The sequence below is a fragment of the Aedes aegypti genome, chromosome 3 (assembly GCF_002204515.2).
Source record: "Aedes aegypti strain LVP_AGWG chromosome 3, AaegL5.0 Primary Assembly, whole genome shotgun sequence".
Taxonomy (NCBI): Eukaryota; Metazoa; Arthropoda; class Insecta; order Diptera; family Culicidae; genus Aedes; species Aedes aegypti.
The window spans coordinates 285,518,648-285,536,369 of record NC_035109.1 but is presented as its reverse complement, the minus strand read 5'-3'; the positions used below and the strand labels follow the sequence as shown (position 1 = coordinate 285,536,369).

The 17,722-nt window shown below is 36.6% G+C and overlaps 1 protein-coding gene across 1 annotated transcript in view; it reads right to left on the bottom strand.

Annotated features, from left to right (window-relative positions):
- Positions 1-17,722, bottom strand: part of LOC23687601 (muscarinic acetylcholine receptor DM1) — a 78,098-nt gene that overhangs the window by 8,342 nt on the left and 52,034 nt on the right. Inside the window, exon 2 of the mRNA XM_021852871.1 lies at positions 4,222-4,403. Coding sequence (XP_021708563.1) covers positions 4,222-4,403 — 182 coding nt within the window. The remainder of the gene's footprint in view (positions 1-4,221; positions 4,404-17,722) is intronic.

The following is a 17,722-nucleotide window of genomic DNA, read 5'->3' as shown; positions in this document are numbered from 1 at the left end:
TGACAATGATCGATCACAACGTGCGCAGCGATTTTCTGGGCTTCGCATTGCAATTTGCAAGAACTTTCTCCGTGTTGGTAAACATTAACAAATTATCGAACAGTATCTAGAAAACAAATTTGGTTTTGTGTTTCAAATAACTAATTAATCGACTGACCGTACTTAAGCTCTTGACTAAGGTTATTGAACTTTTCAAATTAAACACACCGCGACATTAAACAAATTAACGTGCACTCTCGCATTTTCCACGGTCCAGGTCAAAATGCACGAGTAGAACTTCTGAAAAACCCCAGATTAGGTGTTATTTTACATCTTAGAGGACGGAAGTACGTCAAATTACCGAAGTAATTTTACGACCTTTTCAAATGACGATCCTTATCAACTACGAATGAGAATCGATTAAAGCGCTATCTCTTTCGCTACCATTCCATCTGAATGGTCTGTATCGTTCCGTCTATTTTTTTTTAATCCGATCTATTTTCAACGATTTAAACTTTCGGACTTGAACTTTGAACCTTAGGCTTGTTCGTATTTCTTGGTGTAGTGTGTAAGGCGACAGGAACCTTTATTTAATTTAGTATTTGTAAAAGGCAACTTGTATGCAAGTTTTATTAGCGGTTTCGGAAAGCTGCATTCCAGTTTGAACTGTGATATTGAATATCGCATATATTTAAGTGATCTATTGAATTTCAGCTAATTTTGATAATGAAACAATACATGATTAAACGAGACATGAATTCACACGAATAAATAAATAAATGAATTAACATTGAGGAACATGAAACACAATACAATTATAATAGAATTTATGTTTATTTATATTTATATTGAATAAATTGGTGTGTGGCGCAGACGCATGAATCACGAGTTGTATCAAGTGTACAAAGATGCGAATATTATCAATCGTGTAAAATACGGCAGACTTCAGTGGGCTGGTCACTTAGTGCGAATGTCGGAAGAAAGAATTGCGAAAATAATATTCAGCAGGGAACCAGGTAGAGGTCGGCGTCTTCGGGGAAGACCACGAATACGCTGGCTGTACGCAGTGGAAGAGGACCTGGCGCCCTAAACGTTCGGGGCAACTGGAGACCGACGAAGATGGAGCTCTACAATACGCCCGGCAATGGCGTGATGCTACGCTGTAGCCATCAAGGTTTTTCATGGTTTTATTGAATAAATTAGAATTAGAATTAGAATTTGGTTAAATGTGCAGGTAATTCAAATTCGACTACCCTTTAGCACTATAAGACTCAAAATTTGATAAATTCTTGGAGACTGCTTGTGTATTTACCACCCTTATGAAAAATTAAAACATATTTGGTCAATATTCAGACAAACCGGACTAGATTACTTTATAGCGTTCTAAAGAAACGTTAAAGATTCCACAATTCTGATTTAACCGTTGCTTTCTTCATACAGATCTATCATTGAATAGATAAGTTTAATTGTTACGGCAAAAAATGCAAATAATGGGGATTTGGCTGGGGTATGTTTTTCTGAAACCACTAAAAGTACTTGGTCCAATGTGTCTGAACACTGACCAGTTGTGCATATAAAGGAAAAATTCATAACCTCTGATAAACGTCAAAAACCATTTTTTTTTTTCAGAAACCTTCTTGTTTCTTGCATTACGTCCTCATTTATTAAAGACCCTGTTCGGATCAAGTCGGTAATACAAACGTTTTTTTGAAAATCAGCCTTCAACGTTGGCAGATCAAACTTGAATTTAATAAATGTCCGGTTTCAGTGTTCATACAGATTTAGAATGTGACATGCATGATCAAATGAGCCCAACATACAATTTAATTTGCCTTCGAAATTTGGCTTCCTTTCGCTCTTCCTGACCTATGCTACGTCGCTCGTACAAACTCCAAGCAAATTATAATTACGCATTTTATATGTAACATCCTGTCCTAATCGCTGATAACTTACAGTATGGCCCATAAAAAATGCGAAAATCGTCATATCATGTTTATTGGTAGTTTTTACAAAGAAAATGTGAATGAAACATAAATGTTATTTATTACTTGTATTGTTTAATTTATTTAGGCTCAGTTTTTTGCTTTGCACATGATTTTTATCTGTTAATTTCACCATACCAGAGAGAAATTGGAGGCATACCTTCAAATTTTATCATGCGGACGTCGAGTTCAATATCTGTGTGATGAAAGCTTCTAAAACACCAACGATGGCGTGAGATTCTTCACAGGCTTTGTATCTAGCATACGCCCATATCAAATTATAGAATTAGTTCATACCTGGGTCATTGGAGACTTAAAAATATTTTCGTTAAAACGGCTCATTTTGGAGAGCTCTGATTGAACAAATTTCATCCTCAGAAATCTGTTATAGGCCTCCATATCTATTTTTTATTCAACTTTAACAAAAAATAGAGGCATATCGACCCTGGCAAAATATTTTATTGTGATCATGAAAAACTCGTTCTCTAAGAACTCCTCCATCTTCTGGTACCGAACAAACTAAAATTTTCAACAATAAAGTGTATACGACAATCAGACGCTGTTTCCAGCTTTAGGTGAACAAAACCTTTGAACTTCTTTGCTTTATTACATTATTTAAGACAGTAAGAAAAATATGACAAAAATTGTCCTGGATTGCGAAGTTATGTCAGAATATACTACAATAATCAGATATTACATTCACTAGCAAAAATAATGAAAATAACACTTGTGGATGCTATATTCACGTTCAAACAATTTTTGCATTTTTTTTATGGGCTATACTGTACACTTCGCAATAAACCGGCTTTAGATCGTGATTAACGTCTAGCGTCCGTAGTCTGTTATCAAATTAATATTCTAGTTTGTCTTGATATATTAATTTGTGGTCTTAACCTGTTTCTCCTGTCATCTGCTTATTTTTCGTCTTGTCGTATCGGTTGCTGTCTCTTTTACTCACTATTTGCTAGTGCCGTCTAACCACCTACTGTGTTTGATACTAGAGGATGTCGTTTTAATTGTTCTCCTTCTTGTTCTCTTTTTGAAGAATGTTGGGGAGAATCTCCTTTGGCAGAAATACGCAAAGATTGATAGCTTTCATGCTTGCAGCCATAATGCTGAAATTGTTTATTCAGTATACACTTTTAACGAATTATGATATTTATAATTACGTACAGTACGGCCTCCCAATCTCTCATCTTCTGTTCAACGCTACGGACAATTTATTTTATTCAGTGTTGCCAGTTTCACAAAGAATTTCCGTCACTACAGACCCTTCAATCGATAACGATCATTCGGATCTGAAATAAATGTAAAGAATACCCTGCTTGATTTGCAAGAGATCATAATTAATAGGGTTTGACTGACATTGTTTTTCTATTTACAAAATTACTGATAAAATTCTTTCAATGTCATTCTTTTAAGAATAAATTCCAGACCTAATTTTACCTCACTGACTGTACAGTTCTGTTCGAACTTGATAAGAAAAATAAAGCAGTATCCATAGAACATTCCTGGCTTTATTCTTGGCAGATTTTACTAGCAAGATCTTTAAGAGATTTCTTGGATGTTCCTAGAACAACTGTTGACAAAAAACTCGAAATTCTCGGTGTTCTCGCTGTTTTATGGCAAGACTTTTAACTGATAACTGATGTGTTCTTTCAAAAAATAACGCGACAATGTTTTCGCAAAATTTCTAGCATTTCCTCAACGGCCGTTAATTGGCTACTACGAACCTATATTAGTAAGCGTCTTGATATATTCAAATATTTGGTAAATTGTTTGCAATATTCTTAGTGAACTCAATTGACTCAAAATAAACTTTAGTAAAGCTTTTGCATTTTTTATGCTGGATTACAGGTGTGACTTTTGGGTGTACCTACCAGAACGATTCATAATAAGATGGCATCCAGATACTTCCGTAGATTTTATTTCAATAACATCCTTCAAAAGGCGTCCGTGAAATAATTGTAGAACATCTGAGAGATCAACGGATTATGCTCGATGGTTCGAAGGACTGTGCTCTAAGGGGTTTTTGGATAACCAACAATCATCGAACTCGAAACTTGATAGGACATATTTCATTGAGCTTGTTTAAGAGCACACCGGAATCCAGGAAATTAGCTTGATGTGCACTTATAGTAATTTTTCGTGATTGTCAAATCATTTGAAGAACTGCTACAGTAAATTGTAGCACGAGGACAGAGCAAAACAAATTTATATTTCCATAAATCACCTCAAAAAATAATTAAAAATTTGATACTTACACTAGATCGTCGTGAGAGCATCCCGTGTCCATAGCCCGAGTCCGAGATGACCGCGTTGGTCATGTAGACACTCTCCGCATCCGCTGACGACTCGCTTCGGGGCCTTCGCCAGCCGTCCGGTTCGGCGTTGGTCAGTTGCGCTATCGCACCCGAGTGATTGACCGCCGTGTTCTCATCACTGCAAGCAAAGAGTGGAAATAAGAAAGGGATGTATCATTAGACTTCTGTGTCATGACCGTCTGTGCACTACGGGTAAGATGGTATCAAAATCTATTTGGTCAAGAAGCGAAATTAAATACGGTCATTTCTCAAACTGTTGAATCATGAACAAACAATCTTTCCCAAGAAACCCGGATTCATGTGCAATAACATTCCTCACAAAGAGAAAGGACGGAGTTATGTGTGTGGGTCTATGTGAGTCGTATCAACGACGCACATAAGAGTAACTAGTATAAAATCGTGGCCATGATTCCAAATTTGAAAAGTGCTTATAGTAAAATCACGGAATGCTATCGGTTGTGGTCACCAATGCAATCAAATGATTATTATTACACCTTCTTCAGGCTATTAGAGCTAAGAATCGTTCTCGTTCTGAAGGCCATTTGTTTTGAATTGAGGTATTATCCCACTAAAGCTTGTGCCGCACTTTACTGTAACAATTTTTAGTCTATATTGGGACATCAAAAGAACATTAAGGACAGCAAACAATTTTAGCCATGGTTGACACAAATTACCCCTGCGTGTGACGTTCCCATCGTTGGGCAGTAAACCATCCAAATCCGTCATATAAAACAACAACCCAGAGCTGCCCACACTCCGAACCCGACAGCAGCTGCTAGATAGAAATCTAAAACCAAGATTCATGCTCAAAAGCATCTCTCCTCTCGATGGGGTGGGGTTGGAAAACAAAACAGAACCATCGCTCATTCGCCGAGTACAAACGGAAACCGTGGCTGGAAAATGTCCACCCACATACAAATACAGAGGGAGGGGGATCGTAACAACGTTGTACCTTACCTCTGCTCAGTACACAATTCGTTCGCTTCCATTCTTCCATCAAAGCGACCGGAAGCCGCTGTAAACCCGGTGGAGAGCAAATCGGAATATTTCTCCGCTTTGCTTGTCTCAGAGAACGCGAATGGAAAAAACACATATATTAGAGAGGGGGAAGTAGTCCCAAAACGAGCATTTTACGCAAAACGTTTATTTCGTTTCGTTGACAATCTGAATCAAAGAATACTACACTGAACTATTTCTCACGTATGTATTTATAAAAAAATTTTCAAGATTTTTCAAATTTCAAAGATTAAAGATTAAAGATGGATAATTAATGGGTGAAATTATGAAAAAAAATCCACATGCTCAGGTGGGATTCAAACTCACGACTCTTGTATGCTAGACGAGTGCTTTACCAATTAAGCTACCGGTCCACTTTATGATCCAATAACTCAGAAGGATACAAGTTTTAAATTCAAATTGGCATTCAATTCTAAAACAACAATAACATTTGACTAGAAGTAAATTTTCTTAAAGGGTGGTGATTTGTACCAATAATTGCGTCTAAGAAGCATTATACCCCCCATCTCTCCCTTTCCAGCATCAACGTTCGTTTTACGGAGACAGAAGAGATAGAAGTGCGGTGACAATTTCAGCAATGGACGTCTAACCGGCACGGTTCGGTGGAAGTCATGCGACTGACTACCGGTGAAAGACCGGCATTCAACGTCACAGACAAAGAATTTCAAATAACTTGGAAATCCTCATGTTGTTTATTGTTTTTCCTCACGCGTTCGACAGCAATCAACTAGGATGGATTCTTCTGATAATGTCAACGGCGGGACAAAAATACGGGAACACGTGAGTATATGTCATTTGAGCTGAGTATAGTCGGCAATTTCTACGAGGCTCGTTACCCTTTTTCTTGGGTATCGTTTATCACTCGGTAGAGTTACACTCTGGAAATAAGATGCTGGTTCTAAAGATGCTTGATTACAACATGACAGAAGAGCTTGTTGAATGTGCCTCGCACACTTTTCGGTTGATGTTTGCTTATTTGACGCAATGATCTGTGCAGCGAAGGATGACGTCATGTAGCTTTGATCGCTGGTTTCAAATATGTACTAAAGACATAACACTTCACTTAACAATAGAAAAAAAAACAAAACTCACTAGTAAAGCGAGCAAATACCGTGTAGGATTTTCAAGGTTTATTTTTTTAGGCTTCACAACTCGGATGCGCGACAAAACAATACCGTTTTGATTTATATTCAAGTGATTTTTACAAACCGAAAGTCGTTAAAAGAAACCGGAAACCGGAAGTCGTGAAATCCAAAATGGCGTCAAACATCAATTTTCGGCATCTCCTTATCGGTCCAGTTCGAGAAATATCTATTTTATATTACATAGGTTCTAGTAGGTTGTCATCAGGCAGGAGCGTAAGTTGGAATTTGGAGCCTAGAAAGGGGGTGCAAAAAAGTGAGCGTATAAAGAGGTTTGGCTGTACTCCAATCAATTTTATGTTGAATTCAAAAATCTTACATCTGTTGGTTGGGTGTATTGATAATTAAAAAACCTTTCTAAATATTTTCTTGAGGTTGATCATGTATTTCCTTGAAGGATTCCATTGAGAATGCCTAAAAAATCTACTAGTGTACCGATATTTTTTCAAAATTTCTTAAGAAGATTTCTTTAGTAGGGCTTGCAATCCCGGGTAAATTGGATTTCCCTGGATTCTCGTTTCCAGGGAAATAATTTTCTGTTTCCCAAGATTCCTGTATTTCCCGGGAAGTTTTATTTCAATGAATTCACTATACATGACATATCAACCAATGTCCCAACTGGACATGATAAAGAATCTTTCGACGAATCTTTTCAATGTAATTTCAGTGTAAGACAAGGACACTGTTTGGCCTTATCCTAGCACTTGAAGAGAATGATTCAATGTAATCAAGTTTGGTCTGGATCTTATACGATTTGTCAAGTATGAACTCTACTCTTCTTGTTTTGTATGGGATTTTGCTTAATTTTACAAACCTTTTTTGTTTCTAAGCCTAGTATTGAACACAAAGCCAATAGATACTGGAATAGTATCGAACTTGTATTTTTAACTTTATTTTAACAAATAATAATGTAAAAAATAATTAATTGGATTGTGTTTCACTTCTCGGGGGCCCCTCTTGATCATGGGCCCCAGGGTATTTGCCCCCTTGGCAACGTCCAATAGAGTTTCCAATCCCGGCAACATTTCCCGGGAAATGAGATTTCCCGGGATTCCCGTTTCTCGGGAAATTATTTTCTGTTTCATTTCATGCCATGAAAGTTCGATCGAAAATTACAGTTTTCACGTCTAAAAACAACAAATAGTCATAACTGGTACTCCAAGTCTCTGTTAACAATTAGGTTTTTATAACGCCCACTAACCATTCATTTCTAGGCACGGTAAGCATATAGCCACTCAAGAATTAGGGGTCACCTGTTAGGTGAACTTTAATCTTTGGAACGGGTGATGTACAGTACTGAACAGAAAAAAGTACGCATTGGCAGTTTTCCCATACAAAATGGTCAAGTTTGGAGATCTGAATCTCATGTTTTAGTGTTCCGATTGATCTGAAATTTTCACCACAGTCTAGATATAACATAGATTTTACTCAATTAAAATATCACTGCATTTGAAACACAATCTTTTAAATTATTGAAAATCTCTCAATTTGCAAAAAATTGCAAAATTTAGTTTAGAAAATATTTTGAAAACAATCAGTTTTACCGAAAAATGATGTTCTGCAAATTTGTGTGTCTTATCATATTGTACATTTTTGCAGAAGGACATATTGCTCTAAATATTTTCATATAAAAATAATTTTTACTTTAAAGAGTTGGAGTGCGAAGAGATGGAGCAGTTGTTTCGTTCTCAAGAAACATGTAAGTTCTACAAGAAACTAAATGCATCCCGCAAAGGCTTTGTGCCGCGAGCCGAAATGTGCAGGGATAAGGATGGAGGTACACAGATAAAAATATTCAAATTCCAATGTAGTGTAAACTGAGGTATAGAGTAAAAATAAACTAAATGTATCTATTTTTACGGCATTTCGTTTAGTTTTCAACCAAAAATGCTTGAATGCTACATAATCGTGTAAATTTAAAGTGCATCTGATTAAAAAATAAGCGATTTATCGTTGACATTTCAGTTTATTTTGATGCTCCAAATATGTGCATGAAAATAAACTAAAATTTACAACATATTTTTAGTTGTGTATCTTGACGGACGAACGTGAGGTGATTGAAAGGTGGAAGCAGCACTACGATGAAAACCTAAATGGCGCAGAGGAGGAAGATCAAGACAGCAGGAGGAATGGCTTCAACAGTACGGCGGATGAGGGAGACGTGCCAACTCCCACAATAGGTGAAGTTAAGGATGCTATCAAACAGCTCAAGAACAACAAAGCAGCTGGAAAGGATGGTATTGGAGCGGAACTTATTAAAATGGACCCGGACAGGTTGGCCACTTGTCTGCACCGATTGATAGCCAGGATCTGGGATACAGAACAGCTACCGGAGGAGTGGAAGGAGGGAATAATATACCCAATATACAGTGCCCGAAATTCCTATAAGCGCATGACCATTTTTCACCGGCACATGTAGTATGAAAGTCCAATACTTCAATAAATCATCTCTGCTTTTAGGTATTCGGATAATATGATATTTCTACCAACTACTAAGACTTTTCTTTCAAACAGTTTGGAATGAAGAGGAAAAAACGGGATTTGAGTATGGAAATTCTTATACGCGCACCTTTATTTTCAGATCATAAAAAATCATATCACAAGAACACAACAACTTTAGTACTTGGTTTGTTTACTATTTTTCAGAATTGTTTCATAAATTCGTTTCGGCATTGAATCGACGAGGTTCTGCAGCATTGTCAAAGGAATTTTACGCCACTCCTCTCTAACAGCTGCTTCCAGCTCTCGAACTGATCCGAACTGCCGTCCTCCACTGTAAACCCGTCTTGCGAGGATTCCCCAAAGATTTTCGATTGGGTTTAGGTCCGGACTCCGCGCTGGCCAATCCATAACTGGGATGTCCCGCTCCAAAAACCATTGTTTGGAGGCCTTGCTGACATGGATCGCAGCGTTATCTTGTTGAAAAACAAATTCGTTTTCCATCACATCCTCCGTAAATGGGATCAAAACACTGTCCAGAAGCTCAACATAGTTTTCGGACTTCATTCTGGTAGTAATTGTTGCAATCGGGGTTTTACCTCTACGTGAAAATGCAGCCCAGACCATCAAACTTCCTCCACCGAAATTTCTGCTCAGCTTCACTTGCGGATCCTTCCGAAGATCGTGCCAATAATACGCGCAGCAGTCAGGACCATCAAGATTAAACTTCTTCTCGTCGGAAAAAATCACGTTGTTCCATTCCCGCTTCCAAGACATATGGTTTCTGGCAAAATCCAGTCTTGCCTGAACATGCCTCGGAGTAAGGTTGGGTTTTCTGGCCTTTTTCGTGTACACCATGTGTCCAGATCCACGTAGTATTTGAGATACTCGCCTTGTTGTGATGGAAAGACCCAATTCCTTCTTAATACCGGATGAATCCAGCTCCCCGGCTTCACCAAGCTGGATAATTCGGTTCCTCTCACGGTTGGTGATCTTGGAGTTGCCCTTGTTTTTCTTCCGGATGCCGTAATTCTCACCTTTCTTCAGGAAATTTCGCACGACCGTCTCTCCTCTACCGATCCTCTTGGCGATTGCACGGTTACTTTGGCCAACATCCTTCAATTCAAGGATTAATTTTCGCTCCGTTTCGTCCAAGAACTTTCCTTTCGGCATCTTGAAAACTGTCAACAAACAACACTGTGCACGAATCGCAAAACTTTCCGCACGCATCCGTTTACATCGGCAGCAAAAGAAAATGACAAGTTTTTGTAGTGTGAGCGAAGCAAACACAAATGGCGTTAGCTTGGACACTGTGCGCTTATAGGAATTTCCTGGCCAAAAAATGATATTTTTATTTCACAAAATCGGAAAATTATTAATTTTGACTGTCTTTCATACAACCAAGTGGAAATATAGTAAATATCATTTTAGTAACAGATCGTCAATGTTTTATGTAATAACTAGTCGCAAATGTTGAAAAATGCGTGTGCGCTTATAGGAATTTCGGCCACTGTACAAAAAGGGTGACAAGTTAGAATGTGAGAACTATCGAGCGATCACCATTCTTAATGCAGCCTATAAAGTGCTTTCCCAGATCATCTTCCGCCGTCTATCGCCACTGGCAAGCAGATTTGTTGGAAGTTATCAAGCCGGATTTGTGGACGGGCGATCGACGACAGACCAAATCTTTATGTTGCGGCAGATCCTCCAAAAGTGTCGCGAATATCAAGTCCCTACGCACCACCTATTCATCGATTTCAAAGCGGCCTATGATACCATCGACCGCGAAGAGCTATGGAAGATTATGGACGAGAACGGTTTTCCCGGGAAACTGACTAGACTGATCAAAGCAACGATGGATAGTGTACAGTGCTGTGTGAAGATATCGGGTGCTTTATCGGACCCGTTTGAAACACGCAAAGGACTTCGACAAGGCGATGGTCTTTCCTGCCTCCTGTTCAATATTGCGCTAGAAGGTGTTATGAAACGGGCGGGCTTCAACATGCGGGGCACGATCTTCAATAAATCCAGCCAGTTCATTTGTTTCGCTGACGACGTGGACATTGTCGGAAAAACCTTCCAGGTGATTGCTGAACAGTATACCAGGCTGAAACGTGAAGCAGATCGGGTTGGATTGAAGGTAAATACGTCGAAGACGAAATATCTGCTGGCTGGAGGAACCGAGCGCGATAGAGCTCGCATAGGCAGACGCGTGACGATCGACGGGGATGAGTTCGAGGTGGTGGACGAATTCGTCTACCTCGGATCATTGATAACGTCGGATAACAACTGCAGCAGAGAAATTCGAAGACGTATCATTGCCGGAAGTCGTGCTTACTATGGACTCCACAAGACCTTGCGGTCTGGTAAACTTCACTTCCGTACTAAGTGTACCATGTACAAGACGCTAATAAGACCGGTAGTCCTCTACGGGCATGAGACGTGGACAATGCTCGAAGAGGACCTGCAAGCGCTAGGAGTTTTTGAACGACGTGTGCTTAGGACGATCTTCGGCGAAGTATGTGAGAACGGCGTTTGGAGGAGAAGAATGAACCACGAGCTTGCGCAACTCTACGGTGAACCCAGTATAACGAAAGTCGCCAAAGCTGGAAGGGTACGATGAGCGGGACACGTTGTGAGAATGCCGGACAACAATCCCGCAAAAATGGTGTTCAACTCAAATCCGGCCGGTACAAGACGAAGAGGAGCGCAACGAGCTAGGTGGTTTGACCAAGTGGAGCAGGATCTTGGAAGTGTGGGGCGATCGAGGAATTGGAGGTTAGCAGCCATGGACCGAGTTAGTTGGCGTAACATTGTGGCGCAGGTCATGTCTTGAAGGACGTAGAGCCAGCAAAAGTAAAGTAAAGTAAGTACTTTAAAGTTTTGTCATTTTTATCAAAATTTGAGATTTGGGATAACTTAAAAGTTCGTTAATGAAAAACTATGAATTTCTAGTCTAGCAAATTTGAGGTTACTTTCAAGCTGCGGTGAAAATATCAGGTCAATCGGACAACTAGAAACCAAACTTGATCATTTTGTATGGAAAAACGGCCAATGCGTACTTTATTCTGTCCAGTACTGTATAAGATAATTCTTAGTTAATTCAAAAACCCGCTCCCAATCCCACAGCTATGTGTAAAAGTAATAGTTCTCTACGTGTCCAAATAGACTAACAATAAGCTTTTTTTATAATAAGCTTCTATGTTTGAGAAATAAATAGTTTTATACTAAAACAAATAAAAGTGTGAATTGTTTGATGATGTTTTGAGGTTTTCTTCCAGCTCAAGATGAACTGGTACGGTATCTTAGCTTTGAAAACTGGGACGCAAATCAATCAATGTCGAACACTTCATGTCGATTCCTCTCATTAAAACATGATCATCATACTGCAAAATATTAAAAAATAAAAAGAAACCTTTCCCTCTCGGAAATGTCATTTCACGTAATCAGCTCGTCACTGTCAGAGTACACATTTCCGCTTGGTACTGGATGGTTCGACATCAACTTTCAGGTCCAACCCTAGCTGGCAGTCAGTTTTGCAAATTTCATCGTCCCCAATCATCACAGCTAAGGGTCGATGTACCAAAAGCCGACTAGATAAGAATAAATATTTGTATAAATTCAAATAATAAAGCCAGTGGTATTGTTTTTACGTCATCTGAAAGCTATTTATCTTGGTTTTGTAGGAAGAATATGAAAGCCTCGAAAAATAAATTTTTTTTTTTTAGGTCATATCGTTCGAGCCACTAAAGGGACACATGTTCCTTTGGTAGCATTATTCCTAATTTCTGTTCCACTATCTTCACGGTGTGGGCAAAACATAAATAAAAATAGTAGTTATATGAAACTTTCATGTTCTTAATTTTTCCTTTATTTAGATTACTAAAAATTAGATTATCTGAGTAGTGCCACGTCCTACTATAGGTGCAAAGAAACTAAAATTTTAATCAAAACTATCTATTTAAATCTTTTTTATTATACAAAATCAAGCTATTATTCATCTTTACTTGAGTGGCTTTTCGCCATTAGAATAAAATCAGCCTGTGAATCGCTGGTACTTAGATGAATAGCTCCTGATATACATGGCAAAAAATATTTTGCAATGATTTGTAGCAAAACACACAGTCAAGTAAGAAAACACCCACCCTATTTGATATCCGTTATTCACCGAGAACCGTCTTCGTTGTGTCGATCCTTGGAGCAATTCGTCGGAAGATGCTCAGAGCCAAGGTTTCATGAATTGATTTCATTTTTAACTATCTAGGCCACCGATGGCCGCCAGTTTCCCTCTTTAAACGAGCTGTCAGTTTAGGATTAGAATGAACCTAACCTTTTTTGCAGAGGAGTTGGGTTCGACTCTCAAACGAGTGGCAGCGAGATAGCAGTTAAATATTTTGCGCACCACATCGCACATTTCTTGGCAACTCCAGAGCGAGGGTGCAACGCAATATTGTCGCATTCGAAGCAAGCACCCACGGTGGTGAAAGTCGTTCTCGAAAAGCCATAAATAAATCGTTTTGTGTCAATACTTGGTAATCAAGACTGTACGATGAGTAGATTAGATGGGGAGTGTTTCGCCATAACAGTCATTTTAAGATGATTAAACGTGGGACTAGGTCAGAACGTTGAAAATAGAGTGAACATACCTTATAATATGCGCTAAGCCTGCTTGATTACTTTACATAACTTCGTTACAGCGCACAATGGTCGGGCTCCATATGAAGGGGCGGCCAAAACTACCAAAAACTATTTCAAGATTTTTATGTTTTTTATCATTTTAAAATATACCTCATGTATTATATTATTATGATCCTTGATTGAAATTGAATTTAAATTTAAATTTCTTTGACTTTTCTGACGTCAAAATGAAGTACAAAATTCATATTTTAGAAATGCAATATTTCCCCAAAGTTACGCAATAATAGTTTTATCGAGCATGAAGACGGAAAAAAATATTTGTTGAAGTTTTAGTATATTCATTATTACACTTTGATAACTTTGATGATTTTGAACATGGAATATAACTTTTGTCGCGTCATGTCGCCGCCAATTCGAATATTGCATATCAAAAAGCATCCTTAGATCTAACAAAAAACGTTTTATTTTTTTTTATTTTTTTGCAGAAATTTGCTGTTTTCCAAATTAGAGCTGTTTTAATAAATCAATATATTATTGTTGTTTGCGTTTCACGTGCAAATCTTCTTTAACTGGGCTTCAAATGCGGTAACACAAAGTAATCAAAGAATATTACAGCCAACCTAGCAATGAAACTCAATCTTTGACTTTGCCTTTCTTGTGGGAAATCTTAGCGCGTTTGGTGTTACCGCATTTGAAATTTGCATTTCAAATGCACACAGCAATACATATATTTTGTCGATATTTTTCATACAAAGTTTATTTAAAAGATATTTATCCACTCTTCATACACATTTTGATCAAACTCTGTCAAATAAAAACAAAATTTGTGTTTTCAGCCAAGTTTGATTGCATTTCTAATAAAAAAAGTTTAAGAAAACGATTTAAAAAAAAGTTACGTAATATGTGATTAATCCCTTCTGAAACAATAAAAACGCCGAATAACATATTCAGATTACATATTTCATCGATTGAAACAATACAACTACTTTCGGCCAAACCTAATTTTTTTCCGACCATTTGCAGCGCCTGCAGTGGGTGAAAGGATAACATTTATCGAATAACTTACGATCTCGCCAAAAAGCTATTGGTAATCGAGTGTGTAGCTAATTGTTTTCAAGCAAATGAATGGACCAAGATAAAAACTATCACTACTGGGAGATAGAGGACGATCTTCACTTCATCGTTGCATAGTTAAATATTACACATTATTTCGTGTTAAGCGTTATTAAGCAAGAAAATAGTAGAAAACATTTTAAACGTTTAAGTTTTTTGCTCCTTTGCATAGGAACCGTTCCAATAAAGGTGCTAATGTAATCCAGGATAACATTTATCAATATTTGATTTTTTCTATAATTTCGTACATAACAGTGTTTTAAAACTTTATATGACTTCGTTTTGACGAACAAACGAAAAATAAAAACGGTAAAACGAATAGGCGCAAGCCTCCATGCAATGGTCTTCAATTGCTAATCCCATTGGCTACCACTGTTTCGTTCATTCACTATTGACTGACATGGAAATCTAGCAAATGTAAATCCAAGAATAAAGCTCATATGCAGGTACGTTTACCCCATATATGTCCAACAGAATTTGTCTTCGGTACATTTCGAAAATACATCAGTTAGCTCCAATAAATGAAACAGCTTTAACATATTTTGAAATAATTGATTTGTTTCTCATTTGATGATGACCTACATTAGCAATTATAAATTTTATTTTAATTTTTTTTTTACATAGGGTAAATGATGGCTTCTGCAACCTGAGGGTATTTTCGGCAGCACTAACTTATCGTCCTTGTTTAAATTAATCTACGTAACAAGAGTTAACTTCAATGTACTCAACATATTACTTGAACTATAATCTTCCATGTAAACCTCATCTTTCACAAAAATATTATATAACATGGGTTTTATCTTTGAATGAAATAAATGCTTACGAAATTATCGTCATTCGTGAGCTGCAGAATAAAACAACACAAGAACAGCTTAAGAAAAACTCACCACTTTGAAATGTCCAATTCTCCGCTCCAATACCAATTTGTCACAAAAGCTACGCACCGATCACTCATTCACTATTAAACTTTTGATTTGTCTATAAATCACTCCAAAATACTTTATTTTTATGCTTCAAATCACAAATTAAAATTAATGCACTTTGCTTTCCTCGGCAATCACTTATTATTACGGGAATAGGTTGCCAGAAAACCATATTCAATTGTGGTGTATTTATTATTCACAATTCAAATTAATTGAAAAAATCGAACACAACTAATTAATTCATTGAAATTAAACAACAAAGCATGCATTGGTAATAATTAAGCCTTTCAATACTTTTCTTATCTGAAGATTGTAGCGCATAAACTTCAATATACTGAGAAACATATAAAATATACGTCTTACAATAGTTTAACTATTTTGGCAACACTCCTGTTGTTCTACAGGCAATCAGAGGATGATGTATTCGTGTCAAATCATAAGTGGATTGATTTGCAAAGGGCCTATTCTGATTTTATTATACACTGAGAATAATATGAACGTAAAAAAATGTAAAAAAGCCTGTAGCATTTTCAATTTCGCGTTACCTTTTAGCGATTTTTTGTGCATAGACACTAGGGTGCGGCTTATTTTTCAAAAATTCTCAAAACCAAAAATTCGTGTGCTTTTATGAATTCAAATCACATTAAGAGAAACCTCAAAGTTTAAGCAAACAATATTAAGATTTAGGGTGGTGCAAGCGTCTTAAGGTGCATTTTCAAGTTATAAAAAATGGCCTTCAGTGAAGTCACCATAACTTCGGTCATTTATAACCAATTTTGAAACGTCTAGTATCATTATTTTCCATATTAAATTTATGAAAACTTTGTAGAACATCAAATTTGTCGTAAATCAAAAAGTCTTTGTTAAAAGTACAGGGTGATTACTATTTTCTGTCAGTAAAATAAGTAATCATAGAAAAGAGATGGTTATATGAATTTTTATTACCAGTGCATATCCAGTTTTGGACATCTATAACATTTGTCTTCACTGTACATAGATTACATTTTTATTTTTTTACCTTAATTTCCAGCCACATTCGTTGTTTCAGAAGCATTACAGTTAACACGTAAGTTATTCAGAAGCATATATTTTAACCAAAAAAGACTTATTTTTTTCGCTAAAATTTTCCATAATCAGTCTTATGCTATTTCCTAGTAAGTCTAAGACATTGTGGTCTATCAGGCATTTTTTTCAGTGGAGTTTAGTCATAAATAAATATCTCTGGAAAACGTGCGTGCCAGGTGTAATGTCTTTAAAACAAATCATATGACTAAAAACTAAGGTAAATGAAAAAATATTTAATCTCTGCTTTATTAAAGCAAATGTTATAGAAGTACAAAACATGATGTACACTGGAAATTAAAATTCATACATACATCTTTTATCTACGATCATTTACTCTACTGACAGAACATAGTAATCACCCTGTAATTTTCTCGAAAATTTTCTTCATTTAACTGAAAAATTCATATTTGTTTGACCATAACTTCATAAATACTCAACCGATTTCAAATATTTGTATGTACAGGTTCTTCAAGCAAAACATAGTTGTTCCCATATTGTTCATACAACACATTTGTCTAAAAAATGGTTTTGGCTTAGTTTTGTAACAAAAACTACCCAAAAACATGATTTTTTAAAGAAAAAATCGAATTTCTTTGGATTATTTAAGTTTCTTCGCCAAAAATTACATTTTTCCTATAAAACTTCTGTTTATAAAGCATTTTGTTTTAATTACGAGTTGAATAGTGCATATATTATTTAACATGAGTAAATATAATATTGTTTCAAAATTATTTAAAGTTCTTTTCCAAGGTTTAATAAATGAGGAAAGCCAGTTTCAGCTTTAAAAATATTGTTTAACTGCCAAAATTAAAAAAAAAAAACAACGTTTATCGTTAAAAAAAACATGTTTTTGTGCAGTTTTTGATGAATAGCATACTCAAAATTTTTTTTAGTGAAATGTGATTAATGAAAAGTTTGAAATAATTAAATAAGCTTCTAAACCATGCTAAAAGATTTGGAATCGGTTGAGCATTCATGAAGTTATGGTCAAACAAAGATATTTTTTTGTAAAATGAGGAAACATTCGAAGTAAACTACTTTTTATCGAAACTAGTTTTGATTTTACACAAATTTGATATTCTACAAAGTTTTCATAAATT